We start from the raw sequence: 24,905 nt of genomic DNA on the forward strand, positions 1-24,905 counted from the left end.
TTCCAAAATCTTAAAAATCATGGCCAAAATCATTGTCTTAATTTCGCTTCTTTTCTCGTGAACATTCGAGAAGGTCTCGCTTTAAAAGTAATCCAAAACCATTGGTGTATCATATATAGCCTGGCAGTAGCGAAATATTTGAACTCCGTTGACTTCTGCCAACAAAGAACGGATTATACTAAACGCAAGCCGGTATCAGTTCTTTCCTGTTTTAATCTATCAATTCCTGCGGTTTCAAGACATTTTTATCCGGCGCGTTTCCTTTCAGTCGGTTGCTCTTTTTACGAGGGTGACTTTGGGACCGCAAAGTGTATGTCTGCGGTTTTCTGGGCGTTCCAAAGTCCCCCAAAACCCCCGCAAAGTGCCAAGGAAAGGCGGGTTTGAGCCCTGAAGTTGTTGTTTTCGCCGGCCGGCTCCTGTGTTGACATAGCGCGTGATGGATATTGATATGCAAATGAGGGTCGCGGCAGGTCAAACTTGTTTTCGTCCTAGCCGGCTCTCTAACCAGGACCCCATAGGTGGTAATTACTCCACATGATGATCAATAAATTAAGTCAGAAATAATTTATTTTCAAACAATCGATATTTCTGAATACTTTATTTATATTTGTTGATATAAAGAATTCAAATCATCTTGTCGTCTTGTAGAATAGCACTCAGAATTTGAGTACCAGTAGGTGAATAAGTTTGAGAGTATGGGGTCTTGCTTCCTTTTGAAGTCCCTACTAATACACTATGCAATGCAATGCAGAGGTTGCAAGAGGTTGTAATGCATCATTTCGGGTTCAAATTCGTGGCTCAAAATAAAGTCTATGGCACTGTCTGATTATGTAAGGTCAGAAGTGAACCCCAAAGTTTCGAAAAATGGCCTAGTCGTATTTTGCAGGGATTTTTCCGTAAAATAGCAAATTGTGGATGAGCTCTGCTAACGGGGGGGGTCCAAAGTCCGGTAAGGTCCAATGTCCGGTAACGTTTTAAAAATCATTGTTGCGGAGACATGCATGGGTAGCTGCGCATGATAAGTACAACTAGTTATGGACTAAACCTTGTTGTAAATAACTGCAAAGCGGAAGTATGTGTTGAAGTTCGTAAGTCCCAGTAGATAAAGATCGAAAAAATTGCACAAGTTTCACGCCTTCCGTACAGGCTGACGAGGGAACTTGCTGAGAACATGGTCTTCGAAACTGTTGAATTATACTTCGTACAATGCATCATGTGATAATATGTCACCACATACATGAAGGTTATTTATTAAACTTTCCATTGAAAACACAGACGAGTCTTGTCTTTGTCTTTACCTTGGATAATCGGAGCTAAAATGATGACCATTGTTTCCACTCCATCGCTGCATCCGCCATTTTGACTAATCACGTGATTCTCGTCATGTGATCATTCGAACGTAACACAAGACGACTCGCAGCTGTTCAACAACTCACAACACAGCTTCAAGTTACGTGCAGTTTTGCGCTTTTCCGCATGTCGTCGCGGTAAGTTGACATCTCTGGATTATTCCTTGGACGTTTCCGTTTGTATAAGTTATATTTTGACAACGAAACATGTGATACGGGAACGAAAACATAAAAATTCTCACTATACATGACTTCTCGTTCGATTGAATGCCCATATTTAATTCGAACTCCACAAGGTTAAAGAATTAATCGCGTATTATTATCGTAATTTGTTGAGTACAAGTTGAAATACTTAAGTCGTGTTGGCCATGAGCAAACAAGTAAACAAACAAGTAAACAAACAAACAAACAAAGAGGTGCATTTTCTTTTTAATATCTGATTGATGGTGTATTATTTGGGAAGGGAAATCTCAGTTCATAAACGACATTTGTCTCATTGTCAGATGGCGTCAAGGAGGAAAAAATATAACCAGGAAGACATGGATAGAGCTCTACAAGCATTGGAAGAGACAGACGAAAACACACTCAATAATACAGCAAAGGAATATGGTATTCCTCAATCAACACTGCATGACAGAGTAACGGGCAAATCGAAAGAAAGGATGGGCAGACCCTCCATCCTCTCACCAGAGGAGGAGGGGGCCCTCGTGGTCTATGCCAAGTATCTGGCAGAGAAGGGGTTTCCCCCTACAGTCAGGGTGATCAAAGCCCTTGCTTTTGAAGTGGAGAAGAAACGTGCCAAAGGAAGGGGTGAAGAACCTCGCTTCAAGGACTCCGGCCCCGGGAAGAGATGGTGGAAGGGATTTAAAGGCCGCCATCCCGACCTCAGCTTAAGGTCACCAGATCAACTCGACAAGGAAAGAGCGGCCTTTTCCACAGCCGGCGTAGTCTTTGAACACTTCGAACGACTGGAGCAAATTCTGACGGATGCAAAAGCCAAGGACAAAAGACCGCATGTTATCTACAATGCAGACGAAACTGGCATGGATTTGTCTGCTAAAGTGTCCAAGGTCGTTGTTCCCAAGGGCTGGAAGAGATCTCCGTCACGACGAGTCGGTGGCCGTGACCATGTGTCGGCACTTGTGTGCATCTCAGCGGCAGGGCAGACAGTGCCACCCATGATCATATATAATAAAGCGTTTCCGGGGGGGAAATACACTGAGGGCGGACCTGCTAACGCATTGTACGCTTACTCCGACTCAGGTTTCATTGATGATGAGCTGTTCGAGAGATGGTTCAAGCTATCTTTTCTCAAGCACTGCACAAGCGACAGGCCGGTAATCCTTATCCTGGATCAGCACTACAGTCACATCACGCTTAGAGTGCTAGAGGATGCAATTCAAAACGACGTTATAATCTTAGGTCTCCCCCCTCACACGACCCACTTCCTCCAGCCCCTTGATGTGAGTGTGTTCGCGCCACTCAAGAAGAAGTGGGCAATGACCCTGGAAGTGATGCAGGCAGCGAACACCTCGTTTCATGTTACAAAACGGAACTTTGCTAACATATTTAGTTCAGTTTATGACAACGCCATCAATCCTGCCATCATCAAGACATCGTTTGCAAAAACGGGAATTTATCCATTTAATGACGAGGCCGTCGATGACAAATGGATCCGAATGTCTGCAGCGGAGTTGGGGGAGTCAACTTCCACCACGGCGACTCCAACTGCCGCGTCATCCACCACGGCAACTCCAACTGCCACGGCCACGTCGTCCACCACGGAAACTCCAACTGCCACGGCCACGTCGTCCACCACGGAAACTCCAACTGCCACGGCCACGTCGTCCACCACGGAAACTCCAACTGCCACGGCCACGTCGTCCACCACGGAAACTCCAACTGCCACGTCGTCTACCACGGCGACTCCTTCCGCGATGACTCCAACTGCCGCTTCTTCTTCTCAACAGGACAGAACACCTGCCAGTGCTTCCAATACTGCTTGCCCAACATGTAATGCGGCATGTACAGTTTGTAACCCGCTGCAAAGTCCGTTGATTCAAACTCTCATCCCACCGGAACTGCATGATATCCTCATCCCAATACCACCAGCAAAAAAGTCATCACGCTGCAATCTCAACAGACGACTGACTGGTAGAGTGTTAACGCACTCTGAAGTAATGGAAGAGATGCGGTTGAAAGAGAAAGAAAAGAAAGAAAAGGAAGAAAAGAAAGAACGAAGGAAAGAAGAGATGAAGAAGAAACGCGAGGAGAAGGAGCAGAAAGAGTTGGAAAAGAGGCTGCAGAAAGAAAAGAAACAAGCCGAGAGTGTAAAGAAGTTGGCAGAAAAGGAAGAGAGAAAACGAAAGAGACAGGAGCTTGCGGAGGCAAGGAAGAAACAACGCATAGAAGGGAAAGAAAACCAGCGGCCTACTATGCTATGTACTAGGCCACGAGACGTAAGAGTACGTATCAGGCACATGTTTTTTTCCATATTCAATATCTAATCTTTCAAAATGTTTTTCCCAGTTCGATAATGTTTATCATATTCGGACAATCCGACTCAATTGATGGAGGTATTCTGGTTCATTTGCTATATACATTTGCTATATTCAGAATTTTGGATTGTAATAAGAGTGTAGCGAATACAGACACAATAGAATACGTGGTCTTGTGAGCATAACTACATATATCTATAGTTCTCTTTACTATGATCTTAGTTATGAATGATGTCTATGTTTTAGTTATAAATGAATTTTTTTTCGTCGAATCAGTTTTACTTTCATGGTTTGTTGTTATACTCGGCCACAGGAAGGTTCCAGTCGTAGCCGTCCCGTGAAGCCGCCGTCGTGGTATGCAGAATACGAAATGGGCCAGGAAGAAGATGAAGAAGCAGAGTAAAAAAGATTCTAGTGTACCCTTAAATCCACACGATTGATAGCGTTCCTCTTACGCCTATGATCGGTTTACAGAATTGAAAACTTCAATTTTTGGATTAAAGATTTTGCTGTATGTAGACCGTATTCGCTTGTTCAGTAGGACTGCAACTTCTGCAAGGTCGTCAGAATTCAGTACGGGGAGTTTTGATCTTCTGTATTAAGGTCTGTAACAGTTCCAAGTTCTTATCTCAGCTATGATAGAAATTTAAGATGAACAAGTTCACAATGTTCGTATGTGCACGGATCTATACATGGAACCGTTTCCGCCTTTCACCGTAAACGTGTAACGTTACATCCTATCACTACCAGTGCCCTCAGTGCGGCGAAAACTGTTATTATCGTATCGTTTAGCTATCTATTTCATTACATCGAAAAATGTTTAAAATATACCTGTTAACAAAAGTTTGTATTAATGTTCTTCCACTACGAGCAAAATACTGAGACGTTTGGGCGTAACGGTAGGTTTCAGGCGTAAGATTCTGCAGGTCAAATAAACAGACTGTCAGATATACTGTTTCCGTAGACTCACACTAGTGCGAGTGTTCAGTGCTTTATTTCTTCGGTAAATATCATTATAGGGCTGTTTTTTCAGACGTTAGCCTAAAAAGAAAAGAAAAGACAAAAGGCAGACCACAATTGTGGCGGCGTGTGTGTCATGCTAAAACTAGTAACAAAATTTCCTAAAGCCGTCTCTTGACAGTCAGCAATATTACGTGCTAGAAGATAAAAACATCAAGTACCATAATTGCAAACTGTCGTTGTTGATCAAGAAGATCGTTACGTACCTGGGACATCCTCATCTTCAGACCTGACAAACGTGCTCACTTGACGTTTCTGTCACAGTCAAATAGTCAGTCGCAAGGATGGGAAAATGACTGGTCGGCTGGACGATGACAATATGTACACACGAACTACTATTTATCTACCCCTTTTTTATTCATTTACTCACCTTAGTTTATCTCTTTAATTTTTGAAATGTCATATATTATTAAGTTTTTATGCACCGTCAGGAGTTGAAACAATATGCAACATCAACGAATGAATTACTCTTACTCTAGTCCCCTTTTTAAAAAAATGTAAATGTCCCGAGCCACTTGTAAACATGCCTTGACGATACCAATCGTCTCGGTGCAGGTGTAGCACGCGGGATACAACAAACGTTTGAAAGCGATTAAAGGTTGTCAGTAACTAAAGCTAAATGATTCTTCCTACATTGCGTACCTAAGACACATAACATTTATTTATTCCTGCAACAAACATCTGAGCCATGGCTGAGACAATAGTGGCAACCGTACCACCCCCATCGCAGTGCTGTTTGCTCTTGGTATAGGCCGATGACCCGTGTTATCACCTTACAGTTTCCGCCGGGTCAGCAGTTTGCATGGAATTTTACAAACTGTAGTCCACTCATCATAGTTACTCACTTTGTTATAGCTGTAGCAGGCCCGAAAGAGATCGACCCAAAGGCAAGGTTATTGGAACATAAGAACAGATCTGCCGCAGGCCCACAGGACGATGTTTTTCATGACTTTATTTTGATCGCAGCTATCGTGAGTGTATCGGCGTAATGAAACAAATGGACCATGTATGTAAATTTCGGAACAGTGTAGTAATGTTTTGTGTTATTTTGCGCACATGGGATAATCAAACGTAGCCAGAAATGACTTCTTAGTTACATTACCGGAGTTTGGACCCCCTTTTTGTGCTGGAACGTTCCACTGGAACGCGAGCCAAAAACCTTCCGTAAGTTTTGTGTGTGGCCAAACCACAGTGCGGAACGCTACCGTTAGATGAAATATATGTCCGTACAGCTTAAGCCATAGTTATATAGCTGTTAGAAGATGTAAGTTTGTTTTTGATGGGTTCAAGGTAAAATTGACAAGGACAAAAGCCATGCGCATTCACTTAGAACAGTTACCGGACTTTGGACCTCCCCCGTTACTGTAAAAGTTTTAAGCAAAGAAGTAGCTAAAGCTTTTGATGAAAGGATTTGAAATTTTGGAAATGTTTCATGTCAGAAATTTTGAATATTTCTGGGTCCAAATTCTACTTCGGTTATTTTTTTTTGTTGAGTAAAATTTTAATCATATTTGATAGTACCTTGGTCGCAAAACATCATTTTATTGGCAATCAAAAGGGTGAGAGGAAATCTAACATTAAGTAATTATAATCATCGTAACATTGTCACCCTTTGTATATGATGATATCTCATGACACAAGGTGTGATAATTCAATGTGATAAAAATCACCCCAAGTTATCAGCCAGGTATTGTGTGCTAATAGGCTTAATGATAATAGTGGCATCTGTAAGGTGTTTTTTTTTTACGTTTTAGAATACAGTTATTGATAAGTATCCTGTCCTTGTCCAATTCTATTTGTATTGTCCCTGTTTTTGTCAGCAGACCTAGCCCTTTGTAATAGCCACAGGCTCGTTGGGCAGCCCTGGCTGTGTGAAACAACCAGAGGGGCAAGTAGTACAGAAAGGAACAATATCCAGACTCCTGGGATTCGAACTAATGTCGAACCTGGGCAGCCGGATTACAAATCCAATGTGCAAACTAGAAGTACAACACTAAAAGCTCAGAGCTGTTGGCGTGTAATCTCCAAGCAGATCCTACAATGGCATAAAATAGTACCAAACTGGCCAAGGAGTGTAGTCAGCAAAAACATGTCCATTTCCCAGGTAGCCAAACACACTCCTAAGCCGGCTTCACTCCTCTGCCAGCTTTTGATACTATCTTATGCTACCGTAGGATCTGCTTGGAGATTAACAACCAGAGGGGCGAGTAGAAGTACTAGAACAGAAAGGAACAATATCCAGACTCCCGGGATTCGAACCAATGGCAAACCTGGGCAGCCGGATCACAAATCCAATGTGCAAACTAGAAGTACAACACCAAAAGCTCAGAGCTGTTGGCGTGGTCAGCTTGGCAGTGCTTGAACCCCACATTACATACATGCGTGTTGAAACTTGAACAGCCAAGCCAATAAATAAATAGATAAATCTTTAAGGTGGGGGGTTTTACAGCCAAAGGTGTTAACGACTAAGTGCTAAGCCCCTATAGATACTGATCTTGTTTGTCCCAGGGTTAGTATTTAGTATCCCATTCCACAAGTCTAGCCAAACAGTAAAGGATGACCTTGGATGAAAATCTGGCACTTGTCCAGCCCAAATACTGTACTCAAGATGAGGGCTCAGATAAAATCTGGTTTAAATACTGACAGGTAGCCTGATTAAATCTGGCTTATAGCAGCCCACAAAACATCCACCAACTCTGCGGGGAGGGGCCAGTTGCAGCCCTGAACTGCAGAGTTTGTGTCACACAGACTAGTGGACAGGTGGTCACTATAGATGGAATTCTTACCACTTGTGTCAATGGGAAAAGTGGTCATACTGGCCAGATGGTCCTTGTGTACAGGTGGTCACTTGTACAGTTTTGACTTTATCTAGACTAAAGAAAGAAATTCAATAACTTTGACATTGATTCTTTAGGTTTGGAACTCATAAGAGGAGGTCTGGAATTTGAAGGAACTAGTTTCAATTTCAACCTTTCTTGTTGCCTTCTTGTTGGGTCGTTTGAGGTCACTGTGGTCATTTTTTGGTTGATAGTTGCCAGGAGTAAATATATAAACAAGTGGACCGAAGCTACAAAGTGGTCAGCGGTCACATTGCCCAGATGGTCCTTGTGTACAGGTGGTCACTTGTACAGGTTTGGCTTCATCGAAAGAAAAGAAATTCAATATAACTTTGACATTGACTCTTTAGGGTTACAACTTGGAAGAGGCGGTCTGGAATTTGAAGGAACTAGTTTCAATTTCAACCTTTTCTTGTTGCCTTCTTCTTGGGTCGTTTCAGGTCACCATGGTCATTTTTTGGTTGATAGTTGCCAGGAGTAAATATATAAACAAGTGGACCGTAGCTACAAAGTGGTCAGCGGTCACATTGCCCAGATGGTCCTTGTGTACAGGTGGTCACTTGTACAGTTTTGACTTTATCTAGACTAAAGAAAAGAAATTCAATAACTTTGACATTGATTCTTTAGGGTTACAACTTGGAACGGAAAGTCTGGAATTTGAAGGAACTAGTTTCAATTTCAACCTTTCTTGTTGCCTTCTTGTTGGGTCGTTTGAGGTCACCATGGTCATTTTTTGGTTACTAGTTGTCAGGAGTAAATATATAAACAAGTGGACCGTAGCTACAAAGTGGTCAGCGATCACATTGCCCAGATGGTCCTTGTGTACAGGTGGTCACTTGTACAGTTTTGACTTTATCTAGACTAAAGAAAAGAAATTCAATAACTTTGACATTGATTCTTTAGGGTTACAACTTAGAATAGGAGGTCTGGAATTTGAAGGAACTAGTTTCAGAGGAAGCCTCTCTTGCAGCCTTCATGTTGGGTCGTTTGAGGTCACCATGGTCATTTTTTGGTTGGTAGTTGCCAGGAGTAAATATATAAACAAGTGGACCAATCCCAATGCTAGCAAACGTCTTTCTCGTAACACAGTCAACCCTCAGTAAGACAACCGGAGCCGCATAGTTCCCGTTTAGGCTAGGTTCACTAGGGCTCTTCTGTATTTTGTTCATGGGATAGGAATGGTTCCAAAGCAGTTATTAAAGGGTAAAGGGGTGAAGTCTGCCATCTCTGATGGCTTTGTTTCAGCTAGGTTAGAACTATGGTTATAACAGTCGAACCTGTACAAGTGACTTAGGCCCAATCTACACGCAGTTTTTACCGATATCTGTGGAGATGTCGGGAGGGATCTAGAACGTAGGGGGCCGGACACCCATGGCGCTTGCAGTCATAAACATATAGCGCGATTTTCCACATGGCGTTATATGCTAATGAGCCTTCCCGAAGTCGGGAAGCATCTACACGCGCGCGAAGCTGTCGGGGACCCCTGCTAAGCTATCGGTAAGGTATCGTAGTATTGTACGAATGGTCCGGACCTTTCGGGAGAAATTTTCCCGATATCGTAATGGCGATATAGTAGTTCCATCTAGACGATGAAAAAAAGCTGTCGGCGAGAGGTTGTAGGCTCGCCAATATCGGGAAAAACTGTGTGTAGATCGTGCCTTAGTGACCACCTATCCATTGATATGCAGTCAAACCTGTACAAGTGACCACCTCTATGTAAGGACCACCTGGCAATTGTGACCACTTTTGGGTGATTCCTTGGATAATTTTCCCCATTGACATATGAGTAGGTCTATAGCAACCACCTGCTCAAATAGACCATGCTCTATTGGTCCATTGAGTGGTCATCTTGGGCAGGTTTGACTGTTCGTGTCCTTACATTGCTTTTTTTAAGTCTTTAGATGTTTTGTATTTATCCAGTGTCTGGGGGTGGCATGGTATTTCTCAATCAGCAAAGATCTTTGTAAATGGCTGAATGACCGAATTGTTCCTCTTCAAAAACAAGTTTGCTGTTTTTAGGTCCTCTACTTTGAAGTGACTCTTTGGGTCGTACCACCGGGGTGGATTGGTGCGGGGGTGGTCTAGCCTCCACCAGGCCTTCCTTCAGCAAAAATTGCAAAGTCAATCCATGGTAAAGGAAACATTTTCCATCAGAAACTAACAGCAGACGAATAAAACCCTCTGGTGGCCAAACTCCCCTCACAAATTATCCTCCCTATAGCCAGTTAATCTAGTAGAGACAAAGGGGGTGGTGAAAAAATGGACTGTCCCACCAGAGGAGTCGAAAACGTGGTAAACAGCACGCGGAAAGGGGCACTGGGGCGTGAAATCTGCTTTGTGATTGGCCACAAGACTTGCGGGTGAAAACAGAGTGCGTCAAACAAAGGGCCTGCGGTTTTTGGCAACCTATCAATGGGACCTACACCTGTACTTAGCGGCTAAGTGTGCTAGTAAAACAGTGGTAGGGATTCAAAGTGCACATCTCAAATGATGCCCAGATTTTTGCCCTCAAGGCATCAACTTTCGCTGACTGGGCATTTCTTTTAGGCTTCTTTGTAGTAACTTTTGTACAGATCTGTCTATACTGTATTGTTTTAAGAAATAGGCCAAGGCTATAGCTACACAGTATTCTACTGTTGTTGACAGAAGTAAAGGGCCTTGGTAGAGCAGGTGACAAGGCTTGTTTGTCAGACAGTCGTCAGACTTGCTGTAGGGTTTTGGGGAAAGTTCACTGATGCTCTAGTAAGTCTACGGTTAGGATGTGTGTTACGAGGGGAGGTTCAGTAACACTCCTTAATTGGGTTTGGTGCATGTCTTTAAATCTCTGTATCAAGAGCGAATCTTGATGACTTTATTTGACTTTATTTATGTCTTGATACCATGTTATTTTCTTGGCTATTTGACATTTTAAGATAAAGGAAGAAAACTTGAATCTTAACTTTTTTCACTCAGCCTCATTTTCTTACTGCAATTTATATTCACTCCTTGGAACTTTGTTGTATATACAAAGGCAGAGACTCTTTTCTAACTTCATTTTTTGCCAAAATATTTCTTTTATTGAATCCAAATGTGAGAGACAACAAATCAAATAGGTAGGCCTTTGATTTAGATCTAGTACATTTGTTTCATCAGATAAAAGAAACGGAATACGGATAAAAACTCTTGCCTCCCCCCTTCCCGGAGCTACAATGGTTTGGTCTCGTCTAACCAGCCTTGTTGTTGACCCGCTCGTGCCAAGTGGCATATGGACGTCTGGTGTTTTTGGCGGGAAAGAGGCGGTCATGTGACCTCCGCGTCGGACAATGGCCACTTTGAGGAAAGCTAAAAGCCTTATTGTGCGCGCTGCTTTCTTGTTGTTGTGGCGAACAAAAGACTTCTTAGCATCTTAAACTTAAAGAACACTAGCGTGACTGCACATGGTTTTGTGTATATCATGACACACTTTATATAGTAAGATAGACTTAAAGGTCTTATAGCATTTTCCTGCACTGAATTGTCTGTACAAGTTCTTCTACAGATTTTTCTTTGTTGGCTAAGAATCTTACTCTTAGACGAGTAGTATGAGGGTCTGCATGCTCTTTTGCGTAAGGCGTAGGGGGGCCTTTTTAATTTCCCGTAATTCGTACGGAAGCTATTTTATTTTATGTAGTTCGTAGTGGAATGAAGCGTAAAGCGTTGGTAGCTTTTGTGAATTTCATGTAAAGCGAAGTCAGCCATCCCGAATTTAGCATAAACGATAAAGCATTGTCAGGACCCCCCATACAGACCCTCTAGTATGGCCACTTGTCCTGTGTTTTGAAGTTGCAAACTGCTTGGGCAGTCCTCAAAGAGACATGATACGAAATCTGTACAACGATATTCACTATTGTAATCTTAATTCATTGCAGTTATTGCGATACTGACAAGTTACGATCTTTTAGACCTTTGCTGTCCTGAATAAACTGTACAGACAAATTTTCCTGTAGGTTTGTTGGATGGCGTCCAGTATGTTGTGGTCCAAGAAATTGAAGAATATTACTGCAGCACACTTGCACAAACAGAAAGGATAATGATGAAAGCCTCAGGCCTCTACAAAGAGGTTGCAAAGGTCCTGGAGATTATAGTATTATAAACCTTGTTGTTTGCCATGAAGGAATTTCAAAGAGTAAAACGTTGTTGTTTGGACCCCCCCCATGCAGACCCTCATAGCAGTAAAATTTACAGTGCACTAATTTATGACGTCAGTTACATTTGATTTGGCACTAGAACAAGAGACAGTGCTGACAAGGCGCCCAAGATATACACCCCGCACTTGGACGCTGAAAAGGCCTCTTCAAAAGACATCTGTTCTAGCTCGGTCACTCTGCCAGCAAAACTCTCCTAGTCCTACATAAGCAAAAAGGGAGGGACGTAGTATGGCTTTTTCAATACAGTTTGTTGGTTTTTACTCTTAGATTCAAGAAAATGCCGCATAGGAAAAACTACTTGAAAACAGCCGTAGTGCTACCTTTATGCCTTGGTAAGTTGTGCCAGAGATTTTGGCAGTGAATATACAGTTGAGACCACTCAGGGGACAGATAAGATCTGGTCAATGTGGACAGGTGGTCAGATTGTGACTCAGAAAGATTGTAGACATTGTGTCAATGGCTAAATTGTCTAAGGGATCACCAAAAAGTGGTCACTTTGGCCAGGTGGTCATTAGGCCACACCAATTTAATTTCTTGGTTCACGGATTTTTTCATAAAAAATGTAGAGCGAGAGAGCAAAATAAAAATAAGAATTGTAAAATGGTTGGGGTAAAGGTAACAGCTAATCCAAAACATAAAGAAAAAAAGTTTTCAGCTTGAAAAAAGTACGAAAACACTGTAATTGTACAGTAACAGAACGTGTACCCACACTTTTTTTTAAAGGAGCTTATAATATAAAGGCCAATTTGCTACACCAGAAAGTTGGTCTATGGTTTCATTAATGGTGAAAATTTGCTGAGTGGTAATTTTTATTTTAATTTTTTTTTTCCAAAAAAATAGGAGAGAGCGAATCCGTGAACCAAGAAATTAAATTGGTGTGGCCTTATGTAGAGGTGGCCACCTGCACAAGTTCAACTGTAATCAGATTCAAGTTTTTCTCCCAGTCCTGTTCCCACCTTACCTATTCCTCAGATTTTACTCTTAATATCAGAGACAAAGAAACGAATTGGTCCAGCCCAATGACTACACCACATTTCTTAATAAGTGTGTCTATGGGAAAAATCATTTAAGGTAGGGCACCACCAAAAAGTAGTTGCATTGGCCAGGTGTCCATATCTATATGCAGAGGTTTTTACTTGATTGAATGTAGTCAGCCCTGTATCCACTGTACCTATTGCTCAGATTTTACTTTAAATGTCAGAGAAACAAAGAAATGACTTGGTCCTGCCTAAAGACTACACCACCTGACTGGATAATAGTATGGCACATCAAAGTTGTTGGCCCAAATCCAACATAGACGTTCCCTGCTCTTTGGTCAAGGACATTGCCTTTTTCCTTGCCAGTTTTTCTGCCCTGGACATTCCATCCTTGGCATGGATTCAGGAATTCGGTGTCTTTTTAAAATTGTGTCTGGCTGCGGTTTCGCTGTCTTGGCATGACTGTCACATGGTGGAAACGATGTAATGTGTAATGGCTAATACTTAAAGTAATAGGCGCAGGGGAGGGTGTTGTAATGGGTATAGCACACATGCTGAACTCTATGTAACCCCCAGCGGCAGTTTTTGCCATTTAAACTTCACTCAAGGCTGTTTGGGCCAGTGGAAGAGAAATGAACAAACTTCTGGTGTGTTCTTCCTTTTTGGCGTGATGGCCTTTGGCTAGTCTGTGTAACGCAAACTCTGCTGTCCGAGACGGTACTGGCCCCTCCCCGTAGAGGAGGCCGGCGGATGTTTGGCGGGCTGCTATAAGCAAGATTTAATCAGGCTAGTCTTTGGCAAGATGTACTTTATGTTATAAAGATAATCACCTATTGGGGAAACTTATCCAAGGGACCACCAAAAAGTCATCACAAGTCAGGTGGTAAAGGTGGTACAGGTTTGACTGCACTCTATTTTCTTTTTTGGTCAATTGCAACATCTTTTCCTATGTACTCAGCCAGAAGGTTTTGTAGCGACTCTGAGGGCAGGGATAGGCAGTGTTTAAGAATGCAGTTTAACCAGGGTATCCTTGAACCAATTCAAGCAGACATTTTTAAAGGTTCTGTCTGTTTGGCACCATTACAGGTGGTTCAATTACAATTTACAGAGCTTTGATGCCTTATCCTTGGCAGTTCCTATAGTTGGCCCTATAGTTTACCTTAGAGGTTTTTTGAAGGCCGCCCAAGAAAACGGAGGTTTCTTCCTGCCAAGTTTTGAAGTTGTTTGGGTGTCTGGTGGTTTTGGGAGTGAACCCAATTCAAACCTAGCAAGGCACTTGAACTTATTGCTTGGTCAATTGATCAGCATTTTCTCTATAGTGGCACCTGTCTATATTGGACACATTTCTCCAGTCCCTTGAGTAGCCGCTATAGACAGGTTTGACTGTAGTTGGCCCTATAGTTTACCTTGAGGTTTTTGAAGGCCGTCCAAGAAGACGGAGGTTTCTTGGTGCCAGATTTTGAAGTTGTTCGGTGTCTGGTGGTTTTGGGAGCGAACCCAATCCCAACCTAACAAGGCTCTTAAACTTAAGAAGGCAGACTTCACCCCCTTACCCATACTTCCTTGCAGCAAAGAAATTACTTATTTCTTTTTTCTACTTTGTTAGTATGATACTTCTTTGACGAACAAGTTCTAAAGAGCACGTGTTCAAAAATTCAATCTAAATGTCTAGTTTTATGATGTTTACATATTTTAGAAGATTTGTGACCCCTTGTTGCATGTAAAAATGACTGATTTTTTTTTAAATTTTAAAGAAACCTTAACACAGAAAACATGTTTCATGAGCAGTTCCAATTTGAGGGTAAAGTAGCAGATGTTCTAACCGCTAAGGCATTTAAAAGGGGGATGGTACGCGGTCATAGGACTTCAACCACAAACCATGTGACTCCAAAGTCACAGGACATCTTTTCTGGAAAACTTCCAAGTTCGTCATTTTTCAAACAGGGGGAGCGACTGTTTACAACGTCAGTACGTGACGAGACAAGTCTAGCATTTGTTGTCGCTTTGTCAAGGCGAGCGTCCACGCTCTAAAAATAGTCTGAAAAACAAGTTCGGTAACTGAGGGCGGTGACGGAGATCGATCGAGCCATGGGCTCGTGGTTTGCAAAAATTTCTTTTAGAACGCACGAGAAGGTCAGGGATGCATACCTGTTAGAGGTTTAGAACTTCCTGAAGTTACATACATGTAATGTACATGTGTAGTTACAGTCTTTTGGTGGGAACAGTTCTTGCTGCAGAAGTAAGGAAACTCGTTGCCTTATATGCCTCAAGGCACCAAAGGGACTGAACAACAAGTATGTTGTATTCTGTCAGGCTAGTGTTTGAGACAGAAGCTAAATACAAATCACACACATACGATGGTCAGTTGTGGACTTTGGCTTTGATCATAATGGCCCTTGTAATAGCATAAGGAGATTGTAATGAGATAATGGATGTCGAAGGACAGGTTCAATTCAAACTGTGGTCTGTACCATTTTCAGGGTCATGTGGCGTGGTGTTTGGCCCAGAAGCCAGAAGTCCTTGGTTCAAATCCTGTCATGCTTCCAATTTTTTGCTCTTGGAAAGACACTTTACATGACTGTCCTCATTCCAGTTAGGTGTAAAAATTGGTACCTGACTTTGGTTGGGGAGGTAAAAGGCGGTGGAAGGAAAGTGTTGGGCCCTGCCTCACTATACTTAATTCCCTAGACTCAGTAGAAAACAGCCCACTACCTCTACAGCATTAAAAAGGCTATGAAACTACATATATCATTACATATGCCTATAGAAAAATAAGAGGATGTCATCAGAACTTTTTTTTTTACCTTCCACCTGTTGCATCATGCACAGGTGCACATACTCTGGTTGGCTGGCATAGATACATAACAACATTGTTGGTCTACATGCACACACAGTAACACACATGCACACATACACAGATACACACATACAGAAACATGCACACACACACACACAAACACACACACACACACACACACATACACACACACACACAGATATACACACAAACACACACACACACACATACAGAAACATACACACACACACATACACAGACTGATCACACACAGATACACACACACATACACACATACATACACACACACACACACACTCTCACACACAGAGACAGATACACACAGACTGATCTTACACACAGAGATACACAATCACACATACACACACAGACAGACAGACAGATGGAGAGGGAAGCTAAAAACAATCTTCACAACAAACTAGAAAGTATCAGAAATGTGTAGCACAATTATCTACTACCAACAGGACACTTTAAATGTTTAAATGCCCAGAAAACACTCTAAATCGAGGACACCCAGCCCGTCCGGTGGTGTCGAGTTTCACAAATAAGCGACCAGGTGTTTCACAGATCAGTCTGCAAAGTCTCTATAGATAACTTGGCGCCACCCAAAGAAGTCTACCTAAGTCCTCAAACTATGCCAAAGCAATAACTTGTTTCTTGGTCACAATCTTAAGAATGACAAAATATAGATATTTAGAACTAAGAAGTTTTCTATCTAAGATTTTGTTAAGTCTCCATAGATAGCTTGACCCCACCCAAAGACTTCTACCTAAGTCTTCAAGCTATGTCAAATCAGTAAAGTGTTTCTAGGCCAGAATCTTTAGGATAGAAAATTTAGATTCTTAGAACTATATATGAAAGTTTTCTATCTAAGATTTTGTAAGTCTCCATAGATAACTTGATGCCACCCAAAGATGTGTACCTAAGTCCTCAAACTATGTCAAATCAGTAAAGTGTTTCTAGGCCACAATCTTTAGGATAGAAAGACTTAGAAAATGAGAACTTAAAAGTCATCTAAACCTAGAATTTTAATCTTTTCTAAATTGTAATGACCGTCTTAATGTTTTCATCTGTACTATTAATTGTTTTATGTTAATTGTCTATATGTTACTAGTTCACTGATTCTGTTTTCTTTCTGAAGTTTTCATCTGTTGTTGGCTGCCTTTGAATGATGAAAACAAAGTTGCTGATGTAGAATTCGACAGTGTGTTTGTATGCACAGTAATTTCCGCCTTAAGGGTTTTCCCCATTTTAAAACCTAATAGTGTGTTACAAATCTGTTTCTTTGTCTTCTTTCCATAGTGCTCCAACTTTGTAAACAACATCCGTTCTGTCAAAAATGAGATATAACATTTTAAGATATAACGTACTGTACTCGGCCTTTGGAACTACTTATATCAAATCTTTTTAAGTATTTACCTTGCAACCCCCCAAAAACGTTTTAAGCTTGGCACATGAAAGACATTTGCTTCTGTTGTCTACTGTAAATGTAGAAATGTTCGCGGTTGATTAATATTGGCGGTTTTCGCGGTGACCACTTCACCGCGAACTTAAAACCGCCGCGACCATTTTTCTATTATGGTATTACACTGCAGTCTATGGTGTTACCGCGAACTTACATCCACCGTGAAAAGTCCTTTTTCCCGCTACCGCGAAATTAAATCCCCGCAAACTTAAATGCATTTACAGTATTTGAAATTATGGCAAACGCAAAACAAAGTTGCTTTTGCCAAAAAGGGTAGGCTCAAGTGGCTTTATTGTACAAGTCTAGAGTAATCTATGTACCCACATAATGGACAAACAAGACGGCCGGCAGATTGCAAAGTGTTTTTATTAAAATGTTTGTCCTTTCAAAAATAGGTCAGTGGTCACAAAGAATGGGATCAGGTCTTTGTACTGTTTGTAGGTGGTGACTGGAGAACAATAGGGTCTTTGTAATTGTGTTGTTTACCTGTGCAAGTACACCTGGCGCATTTTCTTGAAAATTGCATTGTACTTATTGTTGTATTTGCTTAGAAGTTATGCATTTGGTAAGGTAAATTATATTGTATCAGGACTGTTTCCAGATTTATTTTTATCTTTTCTGTGGCTGTCTCAATATTTGTAACCTGGTGTGTTTTCCTGAAAACTACATTGTTTGTACTTATTGTTACCTTTGCCTAGAAGTTATGCATTTGGTAGGGTAAATTGTATCAGGACTGTCTCTAGATTTATTTTTATTTCTGTTTCAATATTTGTTTGGGAGCCCATTGTAATTTTCTGGTACTAGTGTTTTTAGCTTACAAAAATACTTCCTCATGTATTTTGATGTCGTAAAGTCAATATTTTTTTTGATAAGTGGGAGATTTTTTTGTCTGTCAAAATTAACAAGTTTCTGACCTGGGATGAAGCTTCAGCCCTAGTGTTCATTCTTGGTTAAGAGAGATGTCTCTAAAAGCTATGGATGGATTGTCTTGACATTTGTTCTGTGTTTAGGTCTTGTCCTATTGAGAAGATTTTGGGCCCCCTGGCAGCTTTACTAGGTACTGCAGCAGAATCATGAATTTTTAAAAAACAGTTTGGCTACTAAGAAGATTAAAGCACTTTAAAATTTAAAGGGACATATGGCAACATTCTAGTAATGGTTTTGTGCACTCGTTAGGAATAATTTAATGACTTAAGTTAACTGGACAAAGATAAAGATACGAACAATACCTGTCAAGATTTCTATGGGATTATCACGGTACCCAAAAATAGCCTGGTGTCAACGGAACAATTCTTTTCTTAAATCTTCCTTTCTGTATTTTCAAAGAGAAGACACAACAAGGCAGTAGTCCCATGGGAAAAGTGAAAGCTGTTCTTTTCTTAGCCAGTGAAAGTACTTCCAAATAAGGATTTGTTTTTTAGATATATGTGGAGAAGGAGACCTCAAGCCAACCGTTCACACTTACGCCACATCTTCAGAAAAGACGCTGGAGCCGTATGTTCCCCGTTTAGGAACTTTATTCGAACCGACACACCACAAACATGTTTCGCCGTGTGGCTTCCTCAGTGTTATGGGCTCGAATTCCAAATAAGGATTTGTTTTTTGTTAGAATTTTTTTCTGCACAGCCTAAAGTCTACCATGATGAAGAATACACATAAAGATACAAATACAGACGCTGGTGTATTACACGGAATTGCGGTTATACCAGCTATATAGATACAGATAGAGAAGCTGGCGTGTTACCTGGTTGGTGGCGGGATAAAGTTTTAAAGTAAGCCAAAGGGCGGTAGCTAGTATTTCGGCTATACAGATACAGATACAAAAGCTGGTGCGTTAAGTCAATAGGCGGTTAATACCGATAGCTGTACAGATAGAAAATAAACTTAGATGCATTTAAAGCCACGCGATATCACAATCCCTGAAAAAGAAGTCCCCCAATCTTATAATTACCCCTTTTTATGTGAGCACCATAGGCTTAACAATTTTTCACGGATATTTTAACTGTCAAATTTCTATAACCACCTGCATTGTCCTGCCCCCCCCCCCCCCCTGCGGCATGAATGGCACGGCCCAGTTCCTGGGTCGCCTTGACCCATATTGATAAGGGGTGCTAAAAAGCGACATGCAGCTGTTGTTTTTCAGTTAGGCAGCCGACCAATCACAGCTTAGGTTGAAGGTTTGAACTCGGGTTACCTCTAGTTGGAGGGCCTAGGAAAAAAAAATTGTGTTTCCTGTTTGAGGCCGAAAAAAATAGGGTTGGTAGGGAGGATTGTATTTTTTCTCTTTTTTTAGACTCTGACAAAAACTCTTCTGGTAGAATATAATTAAAGGTCTGCTACGCATTTTTTTGTGCTCAAATTTGAAATATTCTAGAACTAAGAAATCTCAGATTTACTACTACTTTTTGACACTTTTTGACACTTTTGCGTCATTATTTCACGTTTGCGACGTAGAGAATTAGCCTACAAACATTTCGTCCTACGCGCGCTGTAACTTTCTGACCTCCCTAGTAAGGCACCGGTGAGAATTTGAACAAGAATCAATCATCAACGGTTCGTTCGGAAGAAACAAAAGGGCTGAAACCCAGCACGGGCGTGCAGATTCACAGGTTTTCAAACGGGCTTGCACTGCGAAAATATCGACTCCCGACATGCCTTGAATAGTGTTCCGTAACGTGGTAGGCTTGATTCAACTAACTATATAAAGAAATGATCGGAAAATGGATTTTTTGTTTTCAGTTTGAAGCGCAAAAAACTGCGTAGCAGACCTTTAAACAAAGCAAAATTGAAATGCATGAGGACACATTGATTTCAATCTCAAATTTTAATTTTAAGATTGACAAACAAACAAACAAACAAACAAGCAAGCAAACAAGTAAACAGCTACCTAACAACATGATTTTATTTTTTGCAGAAAAGCGAGTGAGGAGTTTGACATGGATGAGTGCATAAAAACAAATAAACAATTGTTATTATTTCTTTCAGAAAAACAAGTGAGGTGTTTGACAATGGAAAAGCTCTTCTAAAAAACAAACAAATGAATAAACAACTTGTTCTTATTCCATGCAGAAAAACGATGAGTTTGACATGTATGAGTGCATTAAGCACTTCTAAACAGACAAACAAACAAACAAACAAAGAAGTGAACAGCTATTAACAGCTTTTACTTTATTCCTTCCAGAAAAATGAGTGAGTGCAAACAAACAAACAAATAAATTAACAGCTACGTAACAACATGATTTTATTTTTTTGCAGAAAAACAAGCAAGGATTTTTGACATGGATGAGTGCATGGCCGCCATGATGTTGAGGCCTTAACTGCTTCTTAACAAACAAACAAACGAACAAACAAACAAACAAGTAAGAAACTACATAACAAGAATTGTTTGTTTTTTCTCCAGGAAAACGAGTGAGGAGTTTGACATGGATGAGTGTATGGCTGCCATGATGTTGAGGCCTTAAGTGCCTCATAACAAACAAACAAACAAACAAACAAACAAATCTTGTTGTTATTCGTTGCAGGAAAACGAGTGAGGAGTTTGACATGGATGAGTGCATGGCCGCCATGATCCTCACCAGCCTCTCCTGCAGCCCTGTCTGCAGACAAGCATCAGACGACAGCTCTGTGAGCTCCGGTACATCAGGTACGTTTGTACTTACTGTAAAAACAAACAAACAAACAAACAAACAAACTTCTGTTCCTACCCTATCCTAACCAGTCTATCCTGTAGACAAGCGTCCGACGACAGCTCTGTGAGCTCCGGTACATCAGGTACGTTGTCCTCACTGTAAAAAACAAACAAACTTCCTACCCTGTCTTTACCAGTCAATCCTGCAGACAAGCGTCCGACGACAGCTCCGTAAGCTCCAGTACATCAGGTATGTTACATGGTCATCCATGGACCACTACTATGATCCTGGAAGACAGGCTGTTGCCTAATCTCCAAGCAGATCCTACGGTAGCATAAGATAGCTGCCATTGGTAAGCCGGCCTAAGAATGTGTTTGGCTCCCAGTGGCTGGTGACTCCTTTTGGCCAACTTAAAAAACAAACTATTTTTATGGTCTTAAAATGACATGTTTTAACCAGGAAAAGGAATAACATGGGCTCCCGATCCCAAATAATGAGTGGGACAGAAAAAAATGTAAAGCTGGAGATGTCCCTTCTTTCAGGACATGATCACAATTTGCAATTGACTTATAAACTTTTATAGACCTTTTTTTCTTCTTCTTGTTCTTCAGGAGAGAAGCCGCCTTGTATAATAATTTTCATTGTTCAAACAAATGACCTGGATACTAAAGAATACTAAAGGAGTTTACCTGGATAATAAGGAGTTTTTGTTCATCTCATTTTCCAGGAGAGAAGCCCCCAATGAGTCCCCAGCACTGGCACGAAGGTCTCCTGTCCTCGTCACTAAACAGCAGCAGTGGGGCAAGCAGCATCAGTACCCTCAGCATGCGCTCCTCCCCCTCCCCCCCACACAAACCCCCCACCCCTCCCTCCACGTGCGACAACCCCCCCACCACCATGTTTGGAACTCCCCCTGTGGACGAGGGCATCGACCTGGGGGAGAGCCACGACTTCTTCTTGGAGGGGAGATCACCGAGGAAGAGGAAGGTGCGTCAAGTTTCCTTAGTATAAGTACTCTGTAGACGTACTGTTTTGACGTAGGGATTGGGGAATGGATGATTCCTTGACGATAAGACTGTCACTGTGAAACCGTGAACGTAAAGCACCATTATACATTAAACAGGAATAACTGTATTTGGCACTGCAGAAGATCTTGCAACCAGTTTTCTCCACTCTTCTCTATTTTCTGTTCTTTTTAGTGTTTCACTGCCTCCCATTCTCTGATTTGTTGGGCTCCGCTGACTACATGGGGAGTCACAAGAACTTGAGCTTTACGCTAAGAATGACCAAATGTATGCATTACGCTAAAATCAAAGACGGCAATTATGCAACATTTGGTTGCCTTGCTACACTGACTTGAACATGGCAAATCAAAATAGGCTGCCTACGACTTATGGTAAAAAGCATGTATGGGATATCAGCCAGTTGCCTGTTGGCAAGTTCATCCAACTCCAATGTCACACTGTTAGCCTATTTAGCAGTATTACCATATCCCAGACTTCCAGTTCTGTGACACAGACAGATTGGCAGGGAGTTAGAGTTAGAGCTGGTATCATATTCCTCAAAACACATCCGAGTGAAGACTGGGAGCAGCAGCAAGAGATATGCTTTCATCCAGGGTTGTGTTGACTTGGTAGGGACATGGGAGGGGGCTCGGTTGTTTTGTGTGGAGGAAAAATCCTTCGCAGATGTCATTTCTTGAATCCGAGCCATTTAAGGTGAATGAGCCTTGAATATAGGAATTTTTCTGGTGGCCTACAGATGTTGAAAATAGGTCTCATTCATTCATTTCTTTCATCCTATTCAATCATAAGTATAGTTCTTTCATTTATTGCAAAGGAAACATTTTAAATGGTCACAGAAACATTACTTTCAGAAAGTATTGCAAGGTTCTAGTGGCCTATAGATATTGAAAATACATGTAGGTCTCATTCATTCATTTCTTTAATCCTACTCAACCATAAGTACTATAGTTCCTCCCTTTGTTGCAAAGGAAGCATTTATGTGATCACAGAAACATTACTTTCATATAGTATTTCAAGGTTCTAGTGGCCTATAGATGTTGAAAATAGGTCACAAACTTTAATTTCTTTTATCCTACTCAATCATAAGTATAGTTCTTCCCTTTATTGCAAAGGAAGCATTTTATGTGGTCACAGAAAATCATTTTTCATCATCAGAAAATCATCACAAGGTTTTAAACATGGTTTTAACAAGGAAAAGAAACAGATATACTCTTGCTACTTTGGAAGCAAAGGTTGGTGCCAAAATCATTTGTTGTATCAAGGAGCTTGTATCATTAAAAGTGTCATGGTTGTATTGGGGCTTTAAGTACATTTATGTGTTAATTTCTAATACATGTATAGCATAAACATATTAACTACCACTACAATACCTGCAAATTAACAGATACACCCTAACTACGTTAGTCTATTGACATGATAAAACCAACAGTTTATTTTGTATGGACTCCCTGCAGTTTTATGGAGTCTACCAAATGATCTGCCACGAACTTTCCAGTCTGACATTCAGTGATGAATTCAATTCATGAGAGTTCTTTCCTTTCTCTTTATGTACAAGCACACTTCTAAATTTTCTAGATTTTATAAAACACACAGTTTATTTTGTATAGACTCCCTGCAGTTTTATGGAGTCTTCCAAATGACTTGCCACCCACTTACTAGTCTGTAATTGTTTACTTAGTGATGTCCCTAATACCGTAAAGGCAGAAATGTTTGCGGTAGTTTTATGTTCGCTGGTTTTCACGGTAGCTGCTTCAACGCACAAACTTAAAACCACCGCGAACATTTTTCCATGGCAGTAAGATACTACAATGCATGGCGCCACCGCGAACTTAGAACCACCACGAACAGTTCTTTTTCCCCGCTTCTGCAAATTAAATCTTTACATTTACAGTACCAGTCTGTAATTGTTTACGTTAGTGATGTCCCCAATACAGGACAGGCTGGCATAAGTGTGTCCTCAATAGGGTGACAATTGGCCCATCACCATGCATGCAGGGACAATCGATTTGGCATGGACTCAGAATTTGGGTCAGCTCTTGCTCAGGCCTAGGGACTAGTGTACAAGATGAACTTTCTGTTAGATCACTGTAATTGCATTTATGTTTGCGGGGATTTAATTTCGCGTTAGCGGGAAAGTGGAGTGTTCGCAGTGGTGTTAAGTTCGCGGTAGTGCCATACACTGTAGTCATATACTGTAATGGAAAAATGTTCGCGGTGGTTGTAAGTTTGCAGTAAGACTGCCTCGCAAAAAAACGTGAACATTTCTGCATTTATAGTATTTAGAATAGGTAAGCTCCAAGCTAACATGTTGCGCTCCCAAAAAAGAGGTGGAATAGAGAAAAATTCAAAGCTATAGACAGCCCTGGTATACAACCAGTTTAACCATGCAATATTTACTCAGAAATCATTGTCTCATATGTATAATCCTTTCTCTAAAACATGTGGCGTAAACACCGCAAGTTAAGTACAGTCTGAATTTTGGTTTCAGTCTTGGATTATCCATACCTTTTGTAAATGTAAACTTACCACTAAAAAGGACTCAACCACAGAAGCAGATTAAAGCCATGTTTTTGACCACAAAATCACAGCAGGCTCACCTATAAATAGTTCAGAAGGCCACTAGGATAAACCCTATAAAACCTTAGTATAATCAGGTTAAGCTGTTTTTGAACCCACAGTTTGCTTGTAAAGCTTCTTGCCCAAAGTAGGCCTAACTTCTTATTTCCAGGCATTGCTTTCATAACTCTAGAGGTTGGGCTTCTGCTAGTTGTTGCTTCTCAAGGAGTTTAAGGTAGAAATCAAGCAAGACAAGACAAGACACAGATTGCTTGTAAAGCTTCTTGGCGCTAACCTCTTATTTCCAGGCGTTGCTTGCATTAAAATCCAGAGGTTGGGCTTCTTTTAGTTATTTCCCTCCTTCTCAAGGATTTTAAAGTAGAAATCAAACAAGACCAGACCAGATAAAAACAGCAGGCTAGGAGTGAAACTTGCATCTGACTTTTAAATGATGTGAACTACAGAAAAATAACTGTACCAATGCATAAACTTTACCTTTAGGCCCTGTTTTATGTTTTTTCCCAGTCTTGTTTTTTTTAATCCAAGAAAACAGCAAAGAAAATTG

At 41.0% G+C, this 24,905-nt stretch overlaps 1 protein-coding gene across 1 annotated transcript in view; it reads left to right on the top strand.

Annotated features, from left to right (window-relative positions):
- The window catches only part of LOC118404157 (zinc finger protein 395-like), a 50,669-nt gene that overhangs the window by 1,771 nt on the left and 23,993 nt on the right, over nucleotides 1-24,905 (top strand). Inside the window, exons 2-3 of the mRNA XM_035803180.1 lie at nucleotides 20,652-20,773; nucleotides 21,487-21,746. Coding sequence (XP_035659073.1) covers nucleotides 20,652-20,773; nucleotides 21,487-21,746 — 382 coding nt within the window. The remainder of the gene's footprint in view (nucleotides 1-20,651; nucleotides 20,774-21,486; nucleotides 21,747-24,905) is intronic.

The sequence above is a fragment of the Branchiostoma floridae genome, chromosome 17 (genome assembly GCF_000003815.2).
Source record: "Branchiostoma floridae strain S238N-H82 chromosome 17, Bfl_VNyyK, whole genome shotgun sequence".
Lineage (NCBI taxonomy): Eukaryota > Metazoa > Chordata > Leptocardii > Amphioxiformes > Branchiostomatidae > Branchiostoma > Branchiostoma floridae.